Source organism: Brassica napus, chromosome C3 (assembly GCF_020379485.1).
Source record: "Brassica napus cultivar Da-Ae chromosome C3, Da-Ae, whole genome shotgun sequence".
NCBI lineage: Eukaryota > Viridiplantae > Streptophyta > Magnoliopsida > Brassicales > Brassicaceae > Brassica > Brassica napus.
In genome coordinates, this window is record NC_063446.1 from 8,703,655 (window position 1) to 8,723,546 (window position 19,892).

Genomic DNA, 19,892 nt, shown 5'->3' on the forward strand with positions numbered 1-19,892 from the left:
AACAAAAAATATACCCGCCCTTTAAGGGCGGGTCAAAATCTAGTATTTTATAACCCAAAATAACTAAGAGCATCGGCAGCATGACATTTCTCAATTGGGTACCTAATGGATTTAGTCATAATATATATTATTGTTGCAATTAAATTTAATACAAATTTAATACAAATAAAAATAAAATAATTGGAAGAGTGACACATGGACATACATGTTTCTTCCGTGTGTGTCAGTCTCGTGAAGAAGAATCTTTTCTTCTCATTTTGCACTTTCTTTTTTCTTTTTAAATTTTTTATTAATATAAATGATGAGAAATTTGGAGAGATACCTCTCACTGCGCATGCTCTAAACCAAATTTCCTTGAGTTAAAAACCTAACTTTTCTCTCGACCCCACCATCCATTTCACAAGAACCATAGAACGGCGGCCGTGATCTCCCCTGATGTCCGATGTCTCTTGCCGGCGTTGGAGGCTCCTTTTTCTTTTGCCTCTTCGTAGCCTCTCTTTCTTCCTGATGATTTGCTCGCTGACTCTGTAACTCAACGGAGGTCTCTGGTGGTTGTTCTGTCTGCGGCGGAGTAGAAGCTGGTCCGACTGATGGCGAATCTGGAGCAGTGGCGAGTTGTTTGAAGAGGAGATCTCAGGACGGGTCGGATTTTAGGGTTGTGTTGTCGGAGATGACGAGAGATTTCCCCTTGGCCTCGTCGGATCCCAACCTAGAGGCGCTGGTGCGTGCCTACGTTTGTTATCGCTTGACTTGCAGATCTGGAAGCTAGTCTTGGTGGTGCCTTGATATCAGATCCGCAAGGAGTGGGGCACATGCGGTGGCGTGCGGGCAGAACCGGCGTGTGGGTGGCTCAGCACTCGTACTAGCCCAGATGAACTCGAAGGTTACCTCTTGGGGATTTACCAGAGCAATTATGGTGGATGTGTGTTCGCCAGACCGGCTCATTGTGTTGCGGGTGCTGAAATTTCCTGATCTATGGTTTGGTCGGAGGAGGGAGGGAAGGTACTTCATTTTGCTCAAGCGGAGCTATGTCATTGGCGTCAAGCCGATCTACACGAGAAGCTGTTCCTCCGGTTCTCGGAGACGTGACATGACGAGTCTCAAACTCTTCTGCATGGTCTTCAGGAGAGGTCTTGTGGCTTGCTGTTGAACACATTAAGTGGCAAATCCGATAGCCTTTTTATTTCTTTTATTTTTTAGAAATCCGGTCAGACCGTCGATGAAGCCATTGCCTCAACCCGCCTTCATAGTTTCAAAATCGCTGTTCATAGCTTCCAGTCTTACTAAGTGAGAAGATGCGTCTTATGGGCGATGCTGCTACTGGATGTGCCTAATTGTATGATCCTTGGTACCATGATGCTATGTTCTTCAATGGAATTCTCATTATAAGAGTCTTGAATGTTATTGACATGTGTTTGTTATCTGTTTTTTAATGGTAGAATTAGGTGGTTAAAAAGACAATTCATTCCGAATCTTGGGATGAATTTGTTTTCATAGTGGTGAAAAATATAATGTTGACTCGATTAGATAGCGTAGGATCTTTCTAAATGTTCGTAAGTGTTACTAAATTTTGGAATTGTATGTGGAGTTAAAAATCTTTATAAGGTTGTAATCTTGATAGCATGAATTGGTTTATGAAAGTTGTCAAGTTGATGTTTGAACTAAAAAAACAAAACAAATTCCCTTCATTAACTTTATACAAATGTAAAAACATGTGTACAAAGATGAAATTGGTCATTAGCATATTTTTTGGGCGCTTGGAAAGGCATATACACAACCTACATCATCATGTCTTTTCTGGTGTTGCACAAAACTCTACGTCTCTTCCCCATTTCACCATCGAACTTGAAATTTTTTTAACAAAATTTCACCAGCACACCAGCAGTTTCACCTCCTAAACCTGAAAAAAAAATTCAACAAAATACAATTAGAGAAGTGAAAGATACAAACACAATATAGTTCCAATTTCTCCCTATTTAGTATCCCCATAAGAACAACCCTAAAGATCTTGTTCATGTATACACAAGAAAACGTCAAATAGAGAGATGTGAAAAAGATCACAAACCTACCACCATGATGAATTCTCACATTCACTTAGAAGATGGGCGGTAGTCTTGATATTTCCACGTTGAACCTCCTCCAACATCTGGACTTAGCATATTTTTTATCCACTCAATTCGAACGATAAGCTCTTCCAAGTCATAAACTGCAGCTTCAATTGAATCCGACTCATCGATATTTTGTCGAATCTCTCCGTTGCCTTTCTCTTGCTGCATCTCTGTCTTCTGCTGTGCGTCTCTCTCAGTCCTGTGCTGCGTGTGTCTCTCTGTCTTCTGCTTCTTGGCTCTCTCTGTTTTCTCCTTTCCAGGTACATGATCTACTGTAAAAAATGAAACAAAACCAGATGAATTTTAAAACCAAGCAAACATGGGAAAATAGAATGATGTCCCTGTAAGTAGCAAAGCTAACCTCCTTTCTCACGTTTCACGAGCCTAACACTTTGACTTTTTCGTCCATCCTACAACACCACCACGTGATCAAACAAAATGAGCAAGATACCAAAAATCATAAGAAATCAAATATAAATCACGTATAAGGCAAACTAACCGTAGAAGGCAGTGTCCAGCCATCTTCAGGTGACCAATCCAATGTTGGACGCACGTCCTTACGCAAAGCTTTATAAGTTTCTCCTTCACCGAGTGGTGGTGGAAACAACTCAATCTGCAAAAATAGATAATTGGCAGTTCCACTTAGAAAACAAAAAAAAAAGAATTGTGGAAATCATTTATTAGATTTAACTCAAATGACCAAGGGACAAGAAGAAGAATATGGACAAGATGACTATAACAAACAACTTCACGAGACCAATCTGGTTTGTATGTACCTGGAATGGTTCGTTTCTCTTCACTGTCAAGACCGTTGCACACCAGAAACATCCATCTCTATCCCAATCAACCAAGTCTCCTACTTGCCAAGAGCCATGAACGACAACAAGAGGTGCTTGGTTAGCCTCGATTTTACGGACTTCCCGCTCCTGATAACATGGTGGATATGATGGTCGAACCATCAGCCACTCCTCCCCATCTTCAAACTGTTGATAGACTTGTGTGTGATGTATATCTGAACCAAATATAAGATTTTCATAAGGTTATTCACGCATAGACTTTACAAAATACTGTGAAAGTAATATGATATTAGTTAAGCAAAAATAAATATATGCAAAAGAGGATGATAAAACTCACCTTCCCCATCGTAATCAAGATACTTCAAGCTGTAGAACAATTTCCCCTCCTTCGTGTATATGTTTAATATCTAATGAAGCATTAAAAACAAAGTTGTTAACATATGTTTATACCTGATAATAAGAGAGCATCTCAAACATCAGAAAGATAAGATTAGTTCTAAATAAAAAATGGATGTTGTGAGATTCTTAATTTAGACTTAATGCATGCTTATCTTCCTAATCTCTAATATGAGAGTCATAATTTGGAATGATGCATCAGTACACAAACACTGAGTTTTTTTAATATGATTTTGACTCGTGAATGTATACAATGAACATAAAGGCTTTTGGCTTCTTCCACACGGTTTTAGCTCTAAGATTTCTCTAGTTAGTTTTTTCAGAGATATATGTGATTCTGAATCATGATCAAAGATGGTATATCATGAGGTCTGGAAACAGCAACAAACATGTAGTGAGTTGCATGAGTCAAAACAGATGCATTAATGCTGCAGAAAGGTGAGAAGAAACATATGCATTGTTGAAGACACTCTGGTTAAGTCAACAGAGATATGGGCGCCTAAAGCAACTCTCTGGCGTTGGAGTCCAATACCACAAGAAATTTACTAAGAGACGCCAACTCTCAGGTAGCGTCTGTAGACGGGTCGCAACTTGCTACGAAACCCGTTGAACTCTTCTCATCTTTTGGCGACACATCAATTGAGTTTGCTTGTTCGCACTGCTAAATATTTTGATACCTAAAGACACAGAATGTCCCTCAATTTTATCTGTATGAATGATCCCGCCTTCCATTAGATGTGATGGCTACAACAACAATAACAGCCACAACTTGGGACAAGTTTTGAACAAAATTGATGGACTGGCTTTGCCAACCTTGCAGCATCATTAAGCAGGCAAATGTTTGATGTCTGCCAAGCGACGACAGTGGATGAATACAACACTGATTGAGAGTTTGTCTGCGAGAGAGCATAGTATCCCTCTCTGGGTTTTAAAAGGCACATGGTGCTCAAAGGCGAAAAGGTTAGAACCTTGCGCAATGGCGCACTAAGGTGTTCGCCTTGTGGATCAAACATCTTCCCATGAAGAACTTATAAACTGTAACTAGGTTTGATTATTTCAAGTTATAAGCTATACTTCAATAGTAACAACAACCCATCTGAGACACCTAAAGCCTCATTGAGAAAACTAAACCCAATTGGAATACTATGAAACTGTTTTACAGTCACGGGTTTGTGTTCGTGACCATGAACCCAGTTTAAAAAATGTTTTGTATAGAAACTGTAAGGCACACTTTTGTGTAACCAAGGCGCTTCAAAATAAGGCCAAAGGTGCACCAAGGCGAGCGCCTCTAGGACATAGCTTCGCCTTGGAGGACCAAGGCGTTTGGGTCTGAACCATGGGGGGCCAAAAACATAGCCTCGCCTTAGAGGACCAAGGCGTTTGGGTATGAACCTTGGAGCGCCTTTAGCGCAAAAGGCGCTCACCTTTTTAAACACAGAACTCTCTAGAACTGGAAGAGCAGATTCTCTCTTTGAGAAGCAGTCTCTCCTTGTGAGAGTAATTTCTCTCTGTGGGAGCAATCTCTCCCCGTGAGAGTAGTCTTGCTTTTTGAGAGCTCTCATAGGCTCTTCCTATAAGAGCAGTCTCTCTCCTAGAGATCAAGAAAGCAGTCTCACTAGGAGATCTAGTTCTTTTTGGGCACAAAAGTCTAAAGGTCCTAGGAAAGGTTCAGATGACTAATGACTTTTTATCTGAGTCCATCAACACAGTTGACAACAATTAGGATTCAAAATTTAATATAGGATGAGTTGGTGAGTTTGTCATGTTGAGGATACCATGTTCTAGTTATGCAAGGACTACAAACCTACAACACATGGTGAACACATGTTTATTTGACAATTTCTTTAAGAAGTTATACATATATGTGCATTTACAAAGGTGAACAAGGTGCATGAATTATCAAAAGGTTCCAACAATATGTGCATTTGAAAGAGATTAAGAAAAAATCTCTGGTTTTGTATTGAACTAGAAGTAGACCGCAAATATTGGATATCATCAAATTTGCCTTAAATTAGTAATGTGAATGTCTTTTGAAAGATGCCATGATTATGATATTTGCTTGAAAAGGAAGCTTAGAGATTTTACATGTAGCAAAACACGTTTTTTTTCATAGGCTCATCTATTCAGCTATTCACCTTGAGTATAGATTGAGTTTCAAGAAGTGGTAGTGCAGTTGATATGTCTTGTTTTTGAAAGCACAAAGACTTCAAATATGTTTAGTAATCTTTGGAAAGTAACTTTTCCAAAGATTACTAAGTTAATTCATTGAAGAATTAGTTTCTAGTTACATTGTCTTTTGAAAGATGCCATGATTCTAATATTTGCTTGAAAAGGAAGCTTAGAGATTTTACATGTAGCAAAACACATCTTTTTTTTCATAGGCTCATCTATTCAGCTATTCACCTTGAGTATAGATTGAGTTTCAAGTGGTAGTGCAGTTGATCTAAGTGTTGTTTTTGAAAGCACACAGACTTCAAATATGTTTAGTAATCTTTGGAAAGTAACTTTTCCAAAGATTACTAAGTTAATTCATTGAAGAATTAGTTTCTAGTTACATTACCTTGCATCGAAACCAAGCTCCACGATATCCCACTTCAAAAGATCTTACTTCAACAATTTCACCAACTTTGAAAGGTAAGCTTGGTTGAGCCATTTCTTTATTTGAGGAACTGCACAGTTAAATTTGTTCCACAAATTGAGTTTAGAAGGGAAAAGAAGATCTAACATGTAAGAATGATATGTTTAAGAAACCATATCTTTGGCTAATCATTTTGAAGAGTTGTAGAGAGGAAATTGTACTAACAACTAACATCTCAATTATTATTTCTTCAAACTTAAGGGTGCCAAAATCTAGGAATTAAGACGAAAAATTTGAAGCATAGACTATATGTCAAAATAGCAGAAGTTTGATTCAAACTTTGAAGACCAAAATGTTAAACTTAGCCTACACATTTACACAAACAAGAGTTTTTTTATGATGAATACCCTTCCGAACTAATCACTCCATCCTTATAAACTAATCAATTCATCTATTATAGTATAAATATAACATTTGTGGTCACACATCCATGAATAAATTTCACACAGGTGTAAAAAATGTGGTCCATGAATTAATCAACACTTATGTAAAAGTTTCAACCCATTTATAAAATCAAATTATCAGTATAAAACTTTGTTCAAATGCAAACTGATCAAAATAAAACTAATAATAATCAGTTTGTATCAAATCAAAGTTATATACTAACAATTTATCTTATAATTTGGGGTTTTAAAAAAAATTTGTTAGCATTTAATAACAAAATCTAAGGAAAACAAAATCAACTTGCAATCTCTCTAACTAAGAAAATCGGGTCTGACACAGGACAGAAAAGTTTGAGGAGATAGAACTTACTAAAACTACTGTACTACCGAAAATACACAAACATGCAGAAGAAAATACCTGATCCACGATCGTCAGCGATTTAGATCTGAAACCAAGATGACCAGTTGTTATGACGGCGGCGGTTTAGGGAAGAAAGGGTATGAGCCACGATTATTTATACTACTTTCACGGTGGAGCCCTACTTTTACGGCCCATTACTTCAGCATATTATTTCATTTACGAGGGCTTTTTAATTAATATAATATTTTGGGCTTTGTACTGGATAAAGCCGATTGGGCTATTATTTTTTCAAAGGTTCATTTCCTTTTAGTTTTGTATCGTTCTATCAAATTTCGTTTTTAACTTTTAGCAAACATCAGTATTTGACCTTTTTAGTTTAGTAAGTAGGAGTTGAGTCACACTTTTAATCATTTGATTAATATTCTACAGTGAATATAGTGTTTGAGTATTCCATTTTATTTAATGCGTACTTCGTTTCAAATGACCAGGAACAGAAATATATATTTTTAGATTGACAAAATAACGAAACCAAATTCAGTATTTTGACTTCAAACTGTATTTATAATAACATGAGCGGCTATAAATTTTATACTGAATTATCTTTAGTAGATTCAACTAACCGAAATGCATTAAAATGAATAGTTTGGGTAAATATATTAAAATATTTGAATTAACTATACTAAAAATATACATAACTAATTTAAAATTAATCAATTTAATTATTGTAATTATAATTTATTTCCTAACCAAAATTGAACTAAACCAAACAAAAAGTTATACCAAACCTAAATCAAATCCGGTTCTGTTTGGGACCTATTTTGCAAAACGCTAGTTATAATTCATACTAGCCAAACCAAACCCACCCAAAAACGTAGGCTTAATATCGATGTTAGACAGAGATTCTTCTCAGACAGGACACATCATGCTACCCCTCGTCCATTAACAATGTCTTTGAACCGTTGGCCATAATGATTGATGTTAGAGTAGTGTATGGTGTCATCTATATCATAGTTCTTGTGGGACTCTGGCAGACATCACTAAATGTTTTCATGAACATCTTGATACATGTTTGTATAAGCCAAAATAAAACAGGTCGATTTTGTAAGAATGTTTTGGAAGATTCGATGATTGTCACATGAGATTGTCGAGTGTGATAAGTAGGTTGCACAGTTTTGTATGTGTATTTAAGTAGCTTTTGTAGCTAAGAAACAAAGATCATCTTGCACCTTCATTATTATATGGCTGTGTTTAAGACTTAGTTCATCATTAACGCTGAAACCGTGAACCGGTTTCTTAGGATTTTTATTTTATTTTTTTTTGTCTGAAAAAAAAATTAAAAAATGAACCAATCGCGAGTCGCCACGTGTCGGTGGGGTCCTCGAACAGTACAAAAAATTTTCCACGATCTGTCCTTATTTCACACTTCTAAAAACCGATTTTTGCAAAAATAATGGGATCCACCACTAAGAAACCCACTTAAATCCTCCCGTTAATTATGCCCTTGGGATGTTGTTATAAGTGGTTTGTACCAATCGCTTCTGCGTTTGCTTCTCTCTTTTGTCCATAATAGCCTCTCTTTTACCTCCATTTCCTCATGTTGATTTAGTGGTCATGCATGTAGCATAGATTGACATATATATATATATATATATATATATATATATATATTTCCCTTGTTAATATGTGATTTTAATAGTTGTAAATTGCATATGCGTCTATCAGTTAGATATTTATTGTTTATAGCAACTTCTAGCCAGCAAAATTGGCAAGCAACGTACTAATTGGAAAACATTTTATTTTTTTCGTTTTGGTTTACTTTTTTTAAAAGATATTTCTCAAAACACTAAAATCATGTTTTTAATATGCAATTGCAGCATATACTACAAAGATATAAATTAAAGAACAATATTATTATCGAATCCTTTTTATATACTTGGTTCAAGTTTATTCACTTCTAGCCGGCTTTTTTTTTTGGTTCAAGCATATTGTTCATGTCTTATTTTTCTCATTTTCATTGTATCTGGGAATTGTATAGGGAAAGATCAACAAAATGAATGAAATATATATATTTTTTTAAAATATTGTCTGGACCTAATTAAATTTAATTGGTGATTCAAATATGGTGACTAACATGTCATAAAATGTTGGAAAACCCAGTAGTTTAATTTGGTCATATATATCATTTTCTGGAATGTGCGAAAGATGTAAAAGGTTTACGTATGGGTATGTACGAATTCTTAAAGCGTCTGAATTTCGTCTTCGTATGAATACTCCGGAACGCTTACGATTGATAATGGCTTACAAGTTACATACTTTGAATCATGATCAAAGATCATGCAACTGGCTAGAAAAAGTCTTATGTCTTTTAACATCATGATCATATTATCCACAAATTCTTCTTATATCTGCGATCATTTATCGAGTTCTTTTTTTTTGTAGAGTCGGGCCAATAAATATGAAGTGTATTATATAAATAATGTTAAATGGTTTATTTAAACTAAATATATTTAACATTACAAGAATTTTTTGTTGGTATAGTGGCTCTTAGGTTTGTTGAGTGAAAACTAAGTCTAACCAAATAGATTATGACCGGCAGATTCGTTACTTGGTTAGTCCAATACGATATGGCTTAATTAATTTAAAAGGGCCAAAAATCTAATTCGTTGTATTGTGAAACACAACACACATTATACACGCATTTGAAAGTTTGACCCCTATATATATATATATATATATATATATATATATAACTGATCAAACTGTAAATGAAAACGAACCAGGCTTACTAGAAAACCCATGTACTAAATATATTTAACAAACATATTAAGATATAATTCCTAGTATTGTATATAATAATAATTAGATCGTGAGCTCATAGTCAAATGGTAATGAAAATGATTTGAAATGTCACCACAATTCAGGTTTGATTCATCAGTCATATAAAATTAAGTTACATTTTTTTGGTATGGACTACTACTTTTCGATCCATTTGATTATCCGCGGGTTATGTATTTGTCTTTAATAGATTCGGATTTAACCATTACTTAATAATAAAAAAATTAGTTGGTAAAATGTATATACTCAACTGCGTTTTGTTTATACAATGACAAAAAATTAAGAAGAATCTGCATACATTGTGAGAAAAGTAAAAGATTCCAATGAATATTAAAATGTTGCTAATACTATTAATTCAATAACTAATCGATAAAATAAAGGGTCGGTTAGGTAATGAGTAGTTAAGAACATAAACTTAAGAAAGAGTTGAGTAAATCCAAGCACCGGCCATATTCAGCGTCGGCCAAAGTGAAATCAGGGCGCACCGTCAGCATAAAAACAACGCGAAGCAGAGGAACAAACCACTCGGAACTTGTGTGCGTGTGAGTTTGCACGTGCCGCAAGTGTCGGTGACTGCACGTTCATAATCAGTCTGACGACTCGAGAGACAGGATAAAAAGTACAGTCAAAAAGCGATATTCTGATTTTATTTTGTAATACTTGTGTATCACATTATTTACCTCTTATTAATGTCAAATCTTCTTTACAAAATGTATATATAAATCATAGCTTTTTGTCTGATAAAGCATATATTTTTACTTTTGCTATAATTTTTTGTGGTCTAAAAATACAACCATGCACATCGTCATTTTCTTTGCATAGCTTGTAGACTGTAGTTATGAATTTTATTTACATTGTAAGTTTAAATTGTTAGATAAAATGGCCCGTGCAAACAAAAATATGCACATGACTCGAACATTCGTATCGGAGACAAAGCATGAGATCAGCTTGGTACTCAAGAATGGGTTTGATAAAATGCCATTATTATGAGTCAATCTTAAACCACAGCTGCTGTACCAAGTACTTGTGGACGCATCGAGTTTTGATTCGATTCGGACGGATCATAAACTTAAAGACAATATGTTACTTTTTTTTGGAGAACTTACAATTTTATTTTTTTTGAGAACAAAACCATATGTCAAACTTGCACTTGAGAATGGAAATTTTATCTATAGGTGTAATCATGTAAGACTTGCACATACCAGAGGCGTAGATATTGGTAGACGCCAGATAATCGGTGAACAGTATCAGATAAATTATTTTGTGCTTCTTTCGACAAATACATTATATCTTATTAACCGGTAAAATTTCACAGACCGGAACAAAGTGAGGATGAACCAAAATGAGCTTTGACGGGAGTCTTTTTTTTAAACACCAAAATGTTATACCAAATTAAAGACTCAAAGAGTTTAGATGATAACAGTGGGAGAAACGCTCATCGTCGAAACAATACAAAAGGACAATCAAAATATAACGAAAAATAGATATGGCAAAGAAAATAAAAGATCCGTAAAAATGGATATGACAATGAAGTCACATGTACTACTCAAAAGATGGGTTTGAGAGCGGTTGGTGACTGTCTCTGCTGATGCTAAAATCGCTGGAGAGAGAGATACTGGTTGATCCTCCGTGAAAACTCCTTGGTGATGAAGGAGAGTTGGAACCATGAAATCTGGTCTAGAGTATTTATCGGAAAAAGCAAGTAGCACCATATCCAAATAAAGGAGATTCACAATGGGGAAGCCGGGACAGCTAAAAGTAGAATCATGAATTCCATATTGAAAGAGACCGCTAGAACCTAATCATAATGTGAGGAAAGATTGATTCTACTGATCATATAATTGGGTAAATAACTAACATCTTGTAGTTAATTTGGTCCTAGAAAGATAGTCATTTCACATACTACAAAACAATGGTTTGTAGATTAGGATGTAACATACAAAACTTAGATTTTAGAATGGTGGCACGGGGATTTTTACACAAATGTTAAGAAGATGAAATTAATATAGTTATGAATCCAGTTTTAGCGTATGCAATATTATGTATAACCCTTTGTTTCTTTATTATTGTTTTATTTATGGCAGCATTAAGAATAACTCTTTGTCAAAAGACATGCTTATTTTGCACTAAAAAGAAAACATGTTTATTTACTGAATTAGTCAAACAATAACAGCTAGATAATATACAATGCAAATAGATTTTTTTCCTAAAGTTAACGACCAAATTAAAATATGATTAGCGTGTAAGAAAAGATGACACAAGTAGATTTGTTAGTAATTTAAAAATAGAAATTAATAGGGAAAAAACGAGGACCTAAACTGATTTCATTTGGTTACATAACCGGGACATAAGCACAATTAAAACTCAGATACCAGATGACTCGCCGTCGAACATGGACACGTGTCGACAGGAAAAGAGCCACATGTTTGTGATTGTGAAGACCAATGCACAGTAGTTCACGAGTCAATGATTGGATCCAAAGATTAATTTCCCAAAATGTTATTAATTAGCCACCACACATAGACGAGAAGACGAACTCATCCCATATTGGTCTACATGCACTACTTCGTATATGACATTTTCCCAGTATAAGATGAGTTGGTGATAAAAATTTGTTTACATATTTATTAATATGTTCTAGTAATTCTCAAGGTGTTTCAAAAAAAAAAAAGTTCTATTAATACTCGATAATTAGAAACAAATTTTTCTTTGTTTACTCATCAAGTGGGGGTGAAACTATTTTTAGACGGACTGTTATTTTTTCCAACAAATTCAACATTAAATTAAGTTTCTCAGGTCTGGTGATGCTCTAAATAGTCAATTATTTTAATTTTGTCATATCTATGAAAATTAATTCGTGCTCATATACTTTTGGTGCTCATATTTGGTTCTACAAAAGGATACAAACATTAAAGCTAGAGGTAAGGTTATGAAAGATAATAGTCAAATTAAAGACTTTAAACTATTCTAAAATAAAATAAAAATTATAATATTTTTAACTGATTATCATACATTTGTTTGCAGTTTTAATATTTAAAGCCATTTTATACTTTTATAAAATAGAGATGTAACTTAGATAAAGTCATGCATAAGAAGTTTTAAACTACTAAAATAATTATAATCATGAAAATAATTTACGGAAAACATCATATTCTTTTATCATTTACAAAAACACGTTTTAACTAAATTTTCATCAATACAATTGTATTTTAATTTAATTTAGTTTTAATTAAAAAAATTAATTTGCTTTTATATTTGTAAATTGGTGTGATTTTAATTTTTGGTAGTAAATGTTTGTTTTTAATTTAAAATTTTGGGTTTTAAAATATAATAATTTCAATTTGTATTTTTATAAGACTAAAATTGAATTAATATTTATATATTTAATAATAAGCATGAGTTTAATTGTATTAATCACTAAAAATGAAAAATATAACCTTTTGTAATAATAAAAATAGAAAATATTTTTTAAAATTTATTTAATGGCAACAGTTATAGTTTACCATGTAAGTAATCACCAAATTAACTATCATAAAATATTTTAAAACAATTAAAATTAAATGACGTAAATTATAAGTTATACATAAAATAAAATTTTCTCTGTATAGTGTTTATGATTTAATAAGATAGATAATAATAGTCTTGGCGCTTAGAAAATATATGTGGGTATATCCTCTCGCACCTACCACCATACGAACAAGATACTGACCCAAAGAAAGTAGAGGTTTAAGCCTCATCAGTAACATAATCTTGACTTATTGTAAATTTTCGAGACATTAATTTGGCACTCTCGAAAATATTGGAAATAAAGGAAAGGTCAAAGACAAAACAAAAAATATATAGACACAATTAAGTATATGTATATGTGTGACATATAAGTCACAGGCGGCACCAAGAGAGATGACATATTAGCTGGCCACTCGTTATTATTCTCTTTTCTTTTATAAATAATTAATATTTCCTTTTTTTCCCCAACTGGTTCTCTGAGACTACAAACTCGAACAGAGAATCTGAGATTTTCTCGGGAAAACTAAACTACATCTTAACTCTAGATTGTCTTCCCGGACAGAGGAGATCTGTGAAGTCAAACAACAACAAGAAGTTGAAGAGAGAGAGTTTGGTTGGAGTTTGTGGATCAGAAAGGTCACTAGTTTGATCCTTTTGGTACACGTGGCGTAATGGGTATGGAGTCATGTTGATGATGTCCAAGTCCCTGAGTTCGTCTAACATTCCTCTTCTTGTTCTGTCTCCAATGCCTTTGTCTTGTTTCTGATACTTAAGAGAGATCTTCAGATCCGTTCTTTTCTTCTTTTGCCTTTGTGATTAAGAGAAAGAGATAGCAGCAAAAATGATGAGAAACAAACCGACAAATCTCCCGGCGACGAACGGTGGCAGAGTCTCCGGCGCCGGCGGTGGCGGCAGGGAGTCAGGCGGTCATGATTGGGAGATGAGACCAGGAGGAATGTTGGTTCAGAAACGTAACCCGGATTCGGATCCTGTCGGAGCTAAACCGCCGCCGATGGTTAGAGTCAGAGTCAAGTACGGTTCGGTCTACCATGAGATCAGTATTAGTCCTCATGCTTCATTTGGTTAGTCTCTTTACATAACCCTTTTTAAGAGATTAATGATTGTATGTAATCATATTTGTGTTTGTTTATTGATGCAGGGGAGCTAAAGAAGATGTTGAGTGGACCAACGGGTATACACCATCAAGACCAAAAGCTAATGTACAAAGACAAAGAAAGAGACTCAAAGGCCTTTCTCGACGTTTCGGGAGTGAAAGATAAATCCAAGATGGTGCTTATCGAAGACCCGATTAGCCAAGAGAAACGTTTCTTGGAGATGAGGAAGATCGCCAAAACCGAAAAGGCGTCTAAAGCGATTTCCGATATTAGCCTCGAAGTTGATAGACTCGGAGGACGTGTAAATGCTCTTTTACTTTTCTTGGATTGTTTAGTTTTTGGACGAGTTTTTGAAAGTGTTTTTTGGGGTTCGCGTTTTGTAGGTTTCCGCGTTTGAGATGGTAATTAAAAAAGGAGGGAAAGTTGCGGAGAAGGATCTTGTAACGGTGATTGAGCTGTTGATGAATGAGTTGATCAAGCTGGATGGGATTGTAGCTGAAGGTGATGTGAAGTTACAAAGAAAGATGCAGGTATGTAACTCTAGTGACCGATGATTTTCGCAACATTGTTGGGTTAGCAGGGCCGGTTCTAGGTACAGCCAGATGAAACATTCGTCTTGACCTTCCAAATTGTAAATATATATTATAAATTCATTGCATTGTCCCCAAATTGTCAAACTTTTTTTTCTATTAAGATTAACATAAATCTTAATTTGGTTGTAACGTTTGTTTTCTGTCTATGTACAGGTGAAGAGAGTGCAGAACTATGTGGAAGCACTTGATGTTTTGAAGGTGAAGAACTCTATGGCTAATGGGCAGCAGAAACAGTCTAGTCGTCAGAGACTTGCAACGATTCAAGAACATAGGCAAGAACAGAAGCCGATACAATCGCTTATGGACATGCCTATAAACTACAAACAGAGGAAGCAAGAGATTGAAGAGGAGCCAGGAGCAGGACCAAATCTTATGGATTCTTCTACTAAATGGGAAACATTTGATCATCATACCGCGACGACAACTCCATTGAGCTCTGCAAATAATCATGCCATCCCACTCAGGTTCAATTGGGAATTCTTTGATTGAAAATAAAAAGTCAAATTTGGTGAGACCTTTTTCTCTACTTGTATGCTTAATTCTTGTGTGGAGGTGTTTTCTTTTTCCTTTTTCATCTTCTACTTGTTCTTCTTCTTATTTATCATCATCATGATTCTTTTGATGTGCTTAGATTTTTGTGGGCGTTGTTGTTCGTTATAAGAAATAAACAGAGACGCTACTACAGATAATTTGATCATGTGTGTTTTCATTCTTCTTCACTTACAGTTACTTTTGTTGCAAGGGACTGAAAACCTACTTGATGAGTTCTTTCTCTCTCTGTCGGTTGTTTTTTATCAACTTCGAAGGATTTCAAAAGTAGAGAATGAGTGGGTCTTCGAACTTCTAAGTCCTATTATCATTTGAGGCTGGACAAAAAAATAAGTGAAAATCTTCTTTCATCTTTTTGTCAATAAGGACAACTTTTACTTTTCTTTTGGAACGAGGCAAAATCACACTACCTCCGCTTTAATTTTTAGATTTTTTTTGTTCTAAAGATAGATTTTCTATATTGTTAAGGTACTTTTTTATACTTTTAAGGAACATTAATTGAGAATATTTGAATTGATTAAATTTCATTGGTGGAAAGTTATTAGAGAGTGTATAATAAAGTAAAAAATAAATTAAATTATAAATATTTATTAAATTTTTAATAAGCGTGTGTACTCTACAAAATCTTAATTTTGGGGAGAGAGAGAGGGAGTATAATACAAAGTGGGCCATTTGTTTGTTTTTTCCTTTTTAATAAACGAAAGCGAGGTGAAAAGGTCAAATCAGAGATTTCCACGTAGAGCCAAATACTCATTCGAAGTAAATGGTTAATTATAAGATGGGTTAAGATGAGAACTGTGTGTAAAAGTTGTTTTTGACATTGCAACAATGATGTGCATACTTGGTTTTATTCTTACAAAACATTCATTGGCTAAACTAGTGACTACCCGAGAAGCAATCACCTGAATTAAAAGTAAATGAACGAAATGAATAGCAACTAAAACATATAACTATCGATGCTCAAGTTAAAATAAGAGAAAAAGACAAAAATAGCACTAAATCAAGTTTATGTTCCCAAACTAACATTCAAGGTCAAAAGTCACAAAAATAGCACTTAATGTTTTATCAAAAGTCACAAACTTAGGGTTTAGAGTTAAAGAGTGAGGTTTAGGATTTAGGGTTTAGGGTTTAGGGTTTAGATTTTAGGGTTTAGGATTTAGGGTTTAGATTTTAGGGTTTAGGGTTTAGAGTTTAGGGTTTAGGGTTTAGAGTTTAGGGTTTATGGTTTAGGGTTTAGGGTTTAGAGTTTAGGGTTTAGGGTTTAGAGTTTAGGGTTTAGGGTTTAGAGTTGAGAAATGAGGTTTTGGGGATAAGATTTCAAATTTTGAAAAATAAAAAAGATTAAAATTTTCAAAGGATAAACTTAGAAAGGTGCTATTTTGGTCATTTTAGTTTTTGAGTGCTATTTTTGTGATATAAACTTAGAAATGTGTTATTTGGAGATTTGGCCTTAAAATAATGTAACTTGACTGACTAGAGAGCATAAACTGAGGAAATAGAGATGTTTAGTTTTGGGCATGATCAAGAAATAGTATGAGGTCCAACTTGGTGTTTAGCAGTGTAGTTTAATAAGAAGAAATTTTTTCCAAGAAGTGGATGCAATTGGAAGGACCGGAAGTAAGACCATCTCTAATGTAAAATTCTATTTTTTCTATAAAATAGAGTAAAATAGAATATAAAGTCAAAATGTTACAATCTCACTCCATTTTTGTTTTATAATGAAGTAATGCACAAACAAAAAAAAGAAATTATTCTATTTATGTAGTAAATTCATTTTTAACTCCATTATTAAATGAGAAATATAGTAGATTTGAAGCATTTTCTGCTCTATATTCCATTTACTTAATTTTAAAGTCAAAAATTGGAGGGATTGGAAATGATCTAAATCGAAGATTTTGACGAGGATGAATGAAAAAGAAGTGTTGCCTCCAATATAAGTTTGAATACTTTGTGGAACATATGAGCATCTGAGTCCTTATGTAATCGATATTGCATGGATTTTGGATCAACAATATTAGTTTTGTTTGAATTAATCACTTCTAAATAAAACTATATTGGAGAACATTAAGAAGTGAGCACCAAGTTGTATGATTATGTGAGTTTTAATAACTGAGTTTTGTATGAAGTCAATCATACATGATCATGTGGAAAAATAATCATGCAATCTAGCTAGTTGACATAAAGTACAGCTTCACTCTCCTGATTAAACTAATAAAGAGCAGGCGTCTATATACCGACAATCATATCCAAATCATGATTTGCTTGATTCATATGATCATATTATATATACAATTATGATAGATGACAAATAATCGATGTAAAAAGATGAAAAGTGAGAGATTAGTAATCATTGTGAAGCTACTACAGATGAAACATTCGTGACTTATTAGAAAACACCATATATTCTACAATAATAAAGAATAACTCAAACTTCGCGACTCAAAGCAGTAAGCGGAATCATCATGGATGGGAGTGGGACCAAGTTAAATATAATATTAGAATGACATGAAACATAATATTATATATATAACTTCAGTGGTTGTGATGTCTCCACGAGAGAATCGACCAACTAGGAGGATTGTGCTGTGAGGTGTGGACCAAACATGTAATCATCAAACGAAAATGCTAACTCACTAAGAAAATCGATAGGGGCTAAAATAAATTGTCGACTGTCGGTAGAAGAGGACAGAACAAGTAAGTAGTTAGAAGCAAATATCAAAGAAAGCATCGCAATCAGTAGTGAAGGCTTTTTTTGTTTGTTTTTTCTTCAATAACTATATCAGATTTCAGATTAATCGATATACAATAATCACGTGAATACCGCAATATCAAAGAGTGTATCCAATAGAAATTGACAAACAAAACGAAACAAACAGATAAAAACGCATTTCATTGATCAATATAATGCTTTGAAAAGTAGTGTGACAAATATTGTTGTAATTACATCCAAAGATGTCAATACAATACATTACAGTAAAACATGATCATGCGTCTTCCCCACATGTACTGGGGTCTCAAAAGCTTGTCATCAACCTTTTCTTTAGTTTCATTGAAAAAATCATCACAAACTATTGTAATGTGACCAATTCTCAAAAAAAAATTATTGTAAAATACGAAGGAAATGTCGCCGGAAAAGATGTTTGTCCGTAATTTAAAAAAACTTTTAGATTTAGGAGAATGTTTTTGATAAATATGGATTTTAACAACATTATTGAAAGGTATAACTATCAGTAAAAGGAAAGTAATCAAATAAAAATAATTGGCACCATTTGCTACAACGGCAAAAAAGAATAGCATCGTGAGTAGATAATTTTACCAATGACAATGAAAATATTTGTTTAGATAATGCTATTTGAAAATTCCAAATTATATAATGATAAAATATACTCATCGACTGTCTATGTGTATTCTGTTTAGTAGGATGTCCCTTCCATATGAATGGAACAATCGTGGAATGCTATTTGAACATTTTTATAAAAATATATATAATCAAGGTTAAGTTAGTTGATGTGTGGGTTTAATCGCCGTCTAAACGACTTCAAATCATTCATGCTACAAATATTTAAAGAGTAGCATGAAATGATGAAACTCTTTTGTCATACTTTTTGAATACTAGGATAGGAGGATAAAAATCTTAATTATGTTAGATCCTTATATGTTATATTAACTTTGAGCTGCTATATTATTTACTCTTATTTCTATTAAGTCTACAGCAAAGGTTATGGAACACAACTAAGTCTAGCTTATATCGGAAGGACTCTTTTTTGGCAGGCCAATAAAACTCCAATTCCACCCACTAACTATATATATGTAATATGCTATAGAGTTTGTGAACAAGCCCGTAAGGCTATGATTTTCGCAGTATACTAATGAGGATTTAAAGGCATGGGTCCCGCGTGTTTTTGAAAAATCGGTTGCAGAAGTCACGAGATAAGGGTCGACTTTGAGCAATTTCTTGTATTGTTTGCGAGCCCCACTAACACGTGGTGACCTGCAATTGGTTCCCTTTTTATTTTTTATTTTTTATATTCTAAATCAGACAAAACAAAAAAAAAAAAATTAAGAAACCCAAAACAAGTTTCACCGATAATCATACTCTAAGTTAATTACAGCTTTAACAAGCCTACCTAAACTGAGACACATTTTGTGTACTTTTTTATATTAAACACTCACCTTATCATTAATGAAGGGAAACAACGAGGTCAGTGAAGTTATATGGCTGATCCGTACAATATTTTATTCCGGTAGTGCCCAGACCGGGGAAAACGATCATTTCATACCCAACATATTATGGTATGTTCAATTCATACCCAACTTATATGGCCGTGCCAAAACATACCTGAACTTATATAGTTTTCCCAAAACATACCCGACTAATAATTTTTTGGCGAAATAAACCAGTCACCATATCAGCTGCCACATCATCCACTTTTTTCGCGTGGATGCTAAGTCAGCTAATTTTGCTGACGAAGATGCCATGTGTACTAATTTTTTTTGAAAAAACTAAATAGTGTTTTTATAAAAATAAATTTATAGAAAATGTAAAATTTTATAAATTTTTATTATTTAGTAAAATTAACAAAAATTAATTAATTTATTAATTTTTTCGC

General features: G+C 33.9%; 2 protein-coding genes across 3 annotated transcripts; one reads left to right on the plus strand and one right to left on the minus strand.

The window, feature by feature from the left end:
• Positions 1–1,662: 1,662 nt before the first annotated feature.
• LOC106411578 lies at positions 1,663–6,889 on the minus strand. 2 transcript variants are annotated; one of them, XM_013852365.2, is made up of 8 exons: positions 6,741–6,889; positions 5,862–5,970; positions 3,243–3,312; positions 2,885–3,120; positions 2,608–2,721; positions 2,470–2,518; positions 2,070–2,380; positions 1,663–1,900 (listed from the first exon to the last, which is right to left on the minus strand). In XM_013852365.2, exons 2-7 carry the CDS (start codon positions 5,952–5,954, stop codon positions 2,091–2,093), a joined length of 852 nt encoding a protein of 283 aa, XP_013707819.1. In that variant the 5' UTR covers positions 5,955–5,970; positions 6,741–6,889; the 3' UTR covers positions 1,663–1,900; positions 2,070–2,090. The 2 variants fall into 2 exon arrangements, with proteins under 2 accessions (XP_013707819.1, XP_013707818.1); XM_013852364.2 differs by having other exon boundaries at positions 2,066–2,380.
• Positions 6,890–13,398: 6,509 nt separating this feature from the next.
• Positions 13,399–15,444, plus strand: LOC111213406 (BAG family molecular chaperone regulator 1-like). The gene is made up of 4 exons (XM_022715160.2): positions 13,399–14,107; positions 14,185–14,441; positions 14,524–14,670; positions 14,887–15,444. The coding sequence occupies exons 1-4, from the start codon at positions 13,867–13,869 to the stop codon at positions 15,220–15,222; spliced, it is 981 nt and encodes a 326-aa protein (XP_022570881.1). The 5' UTR covers positions 13,399–13,866; the 3' UTR covers positions 15,223–15,444.
• The last annotated feature ends 4,448 nt before the right edge of the window (positions 15,445–19,892 follow it).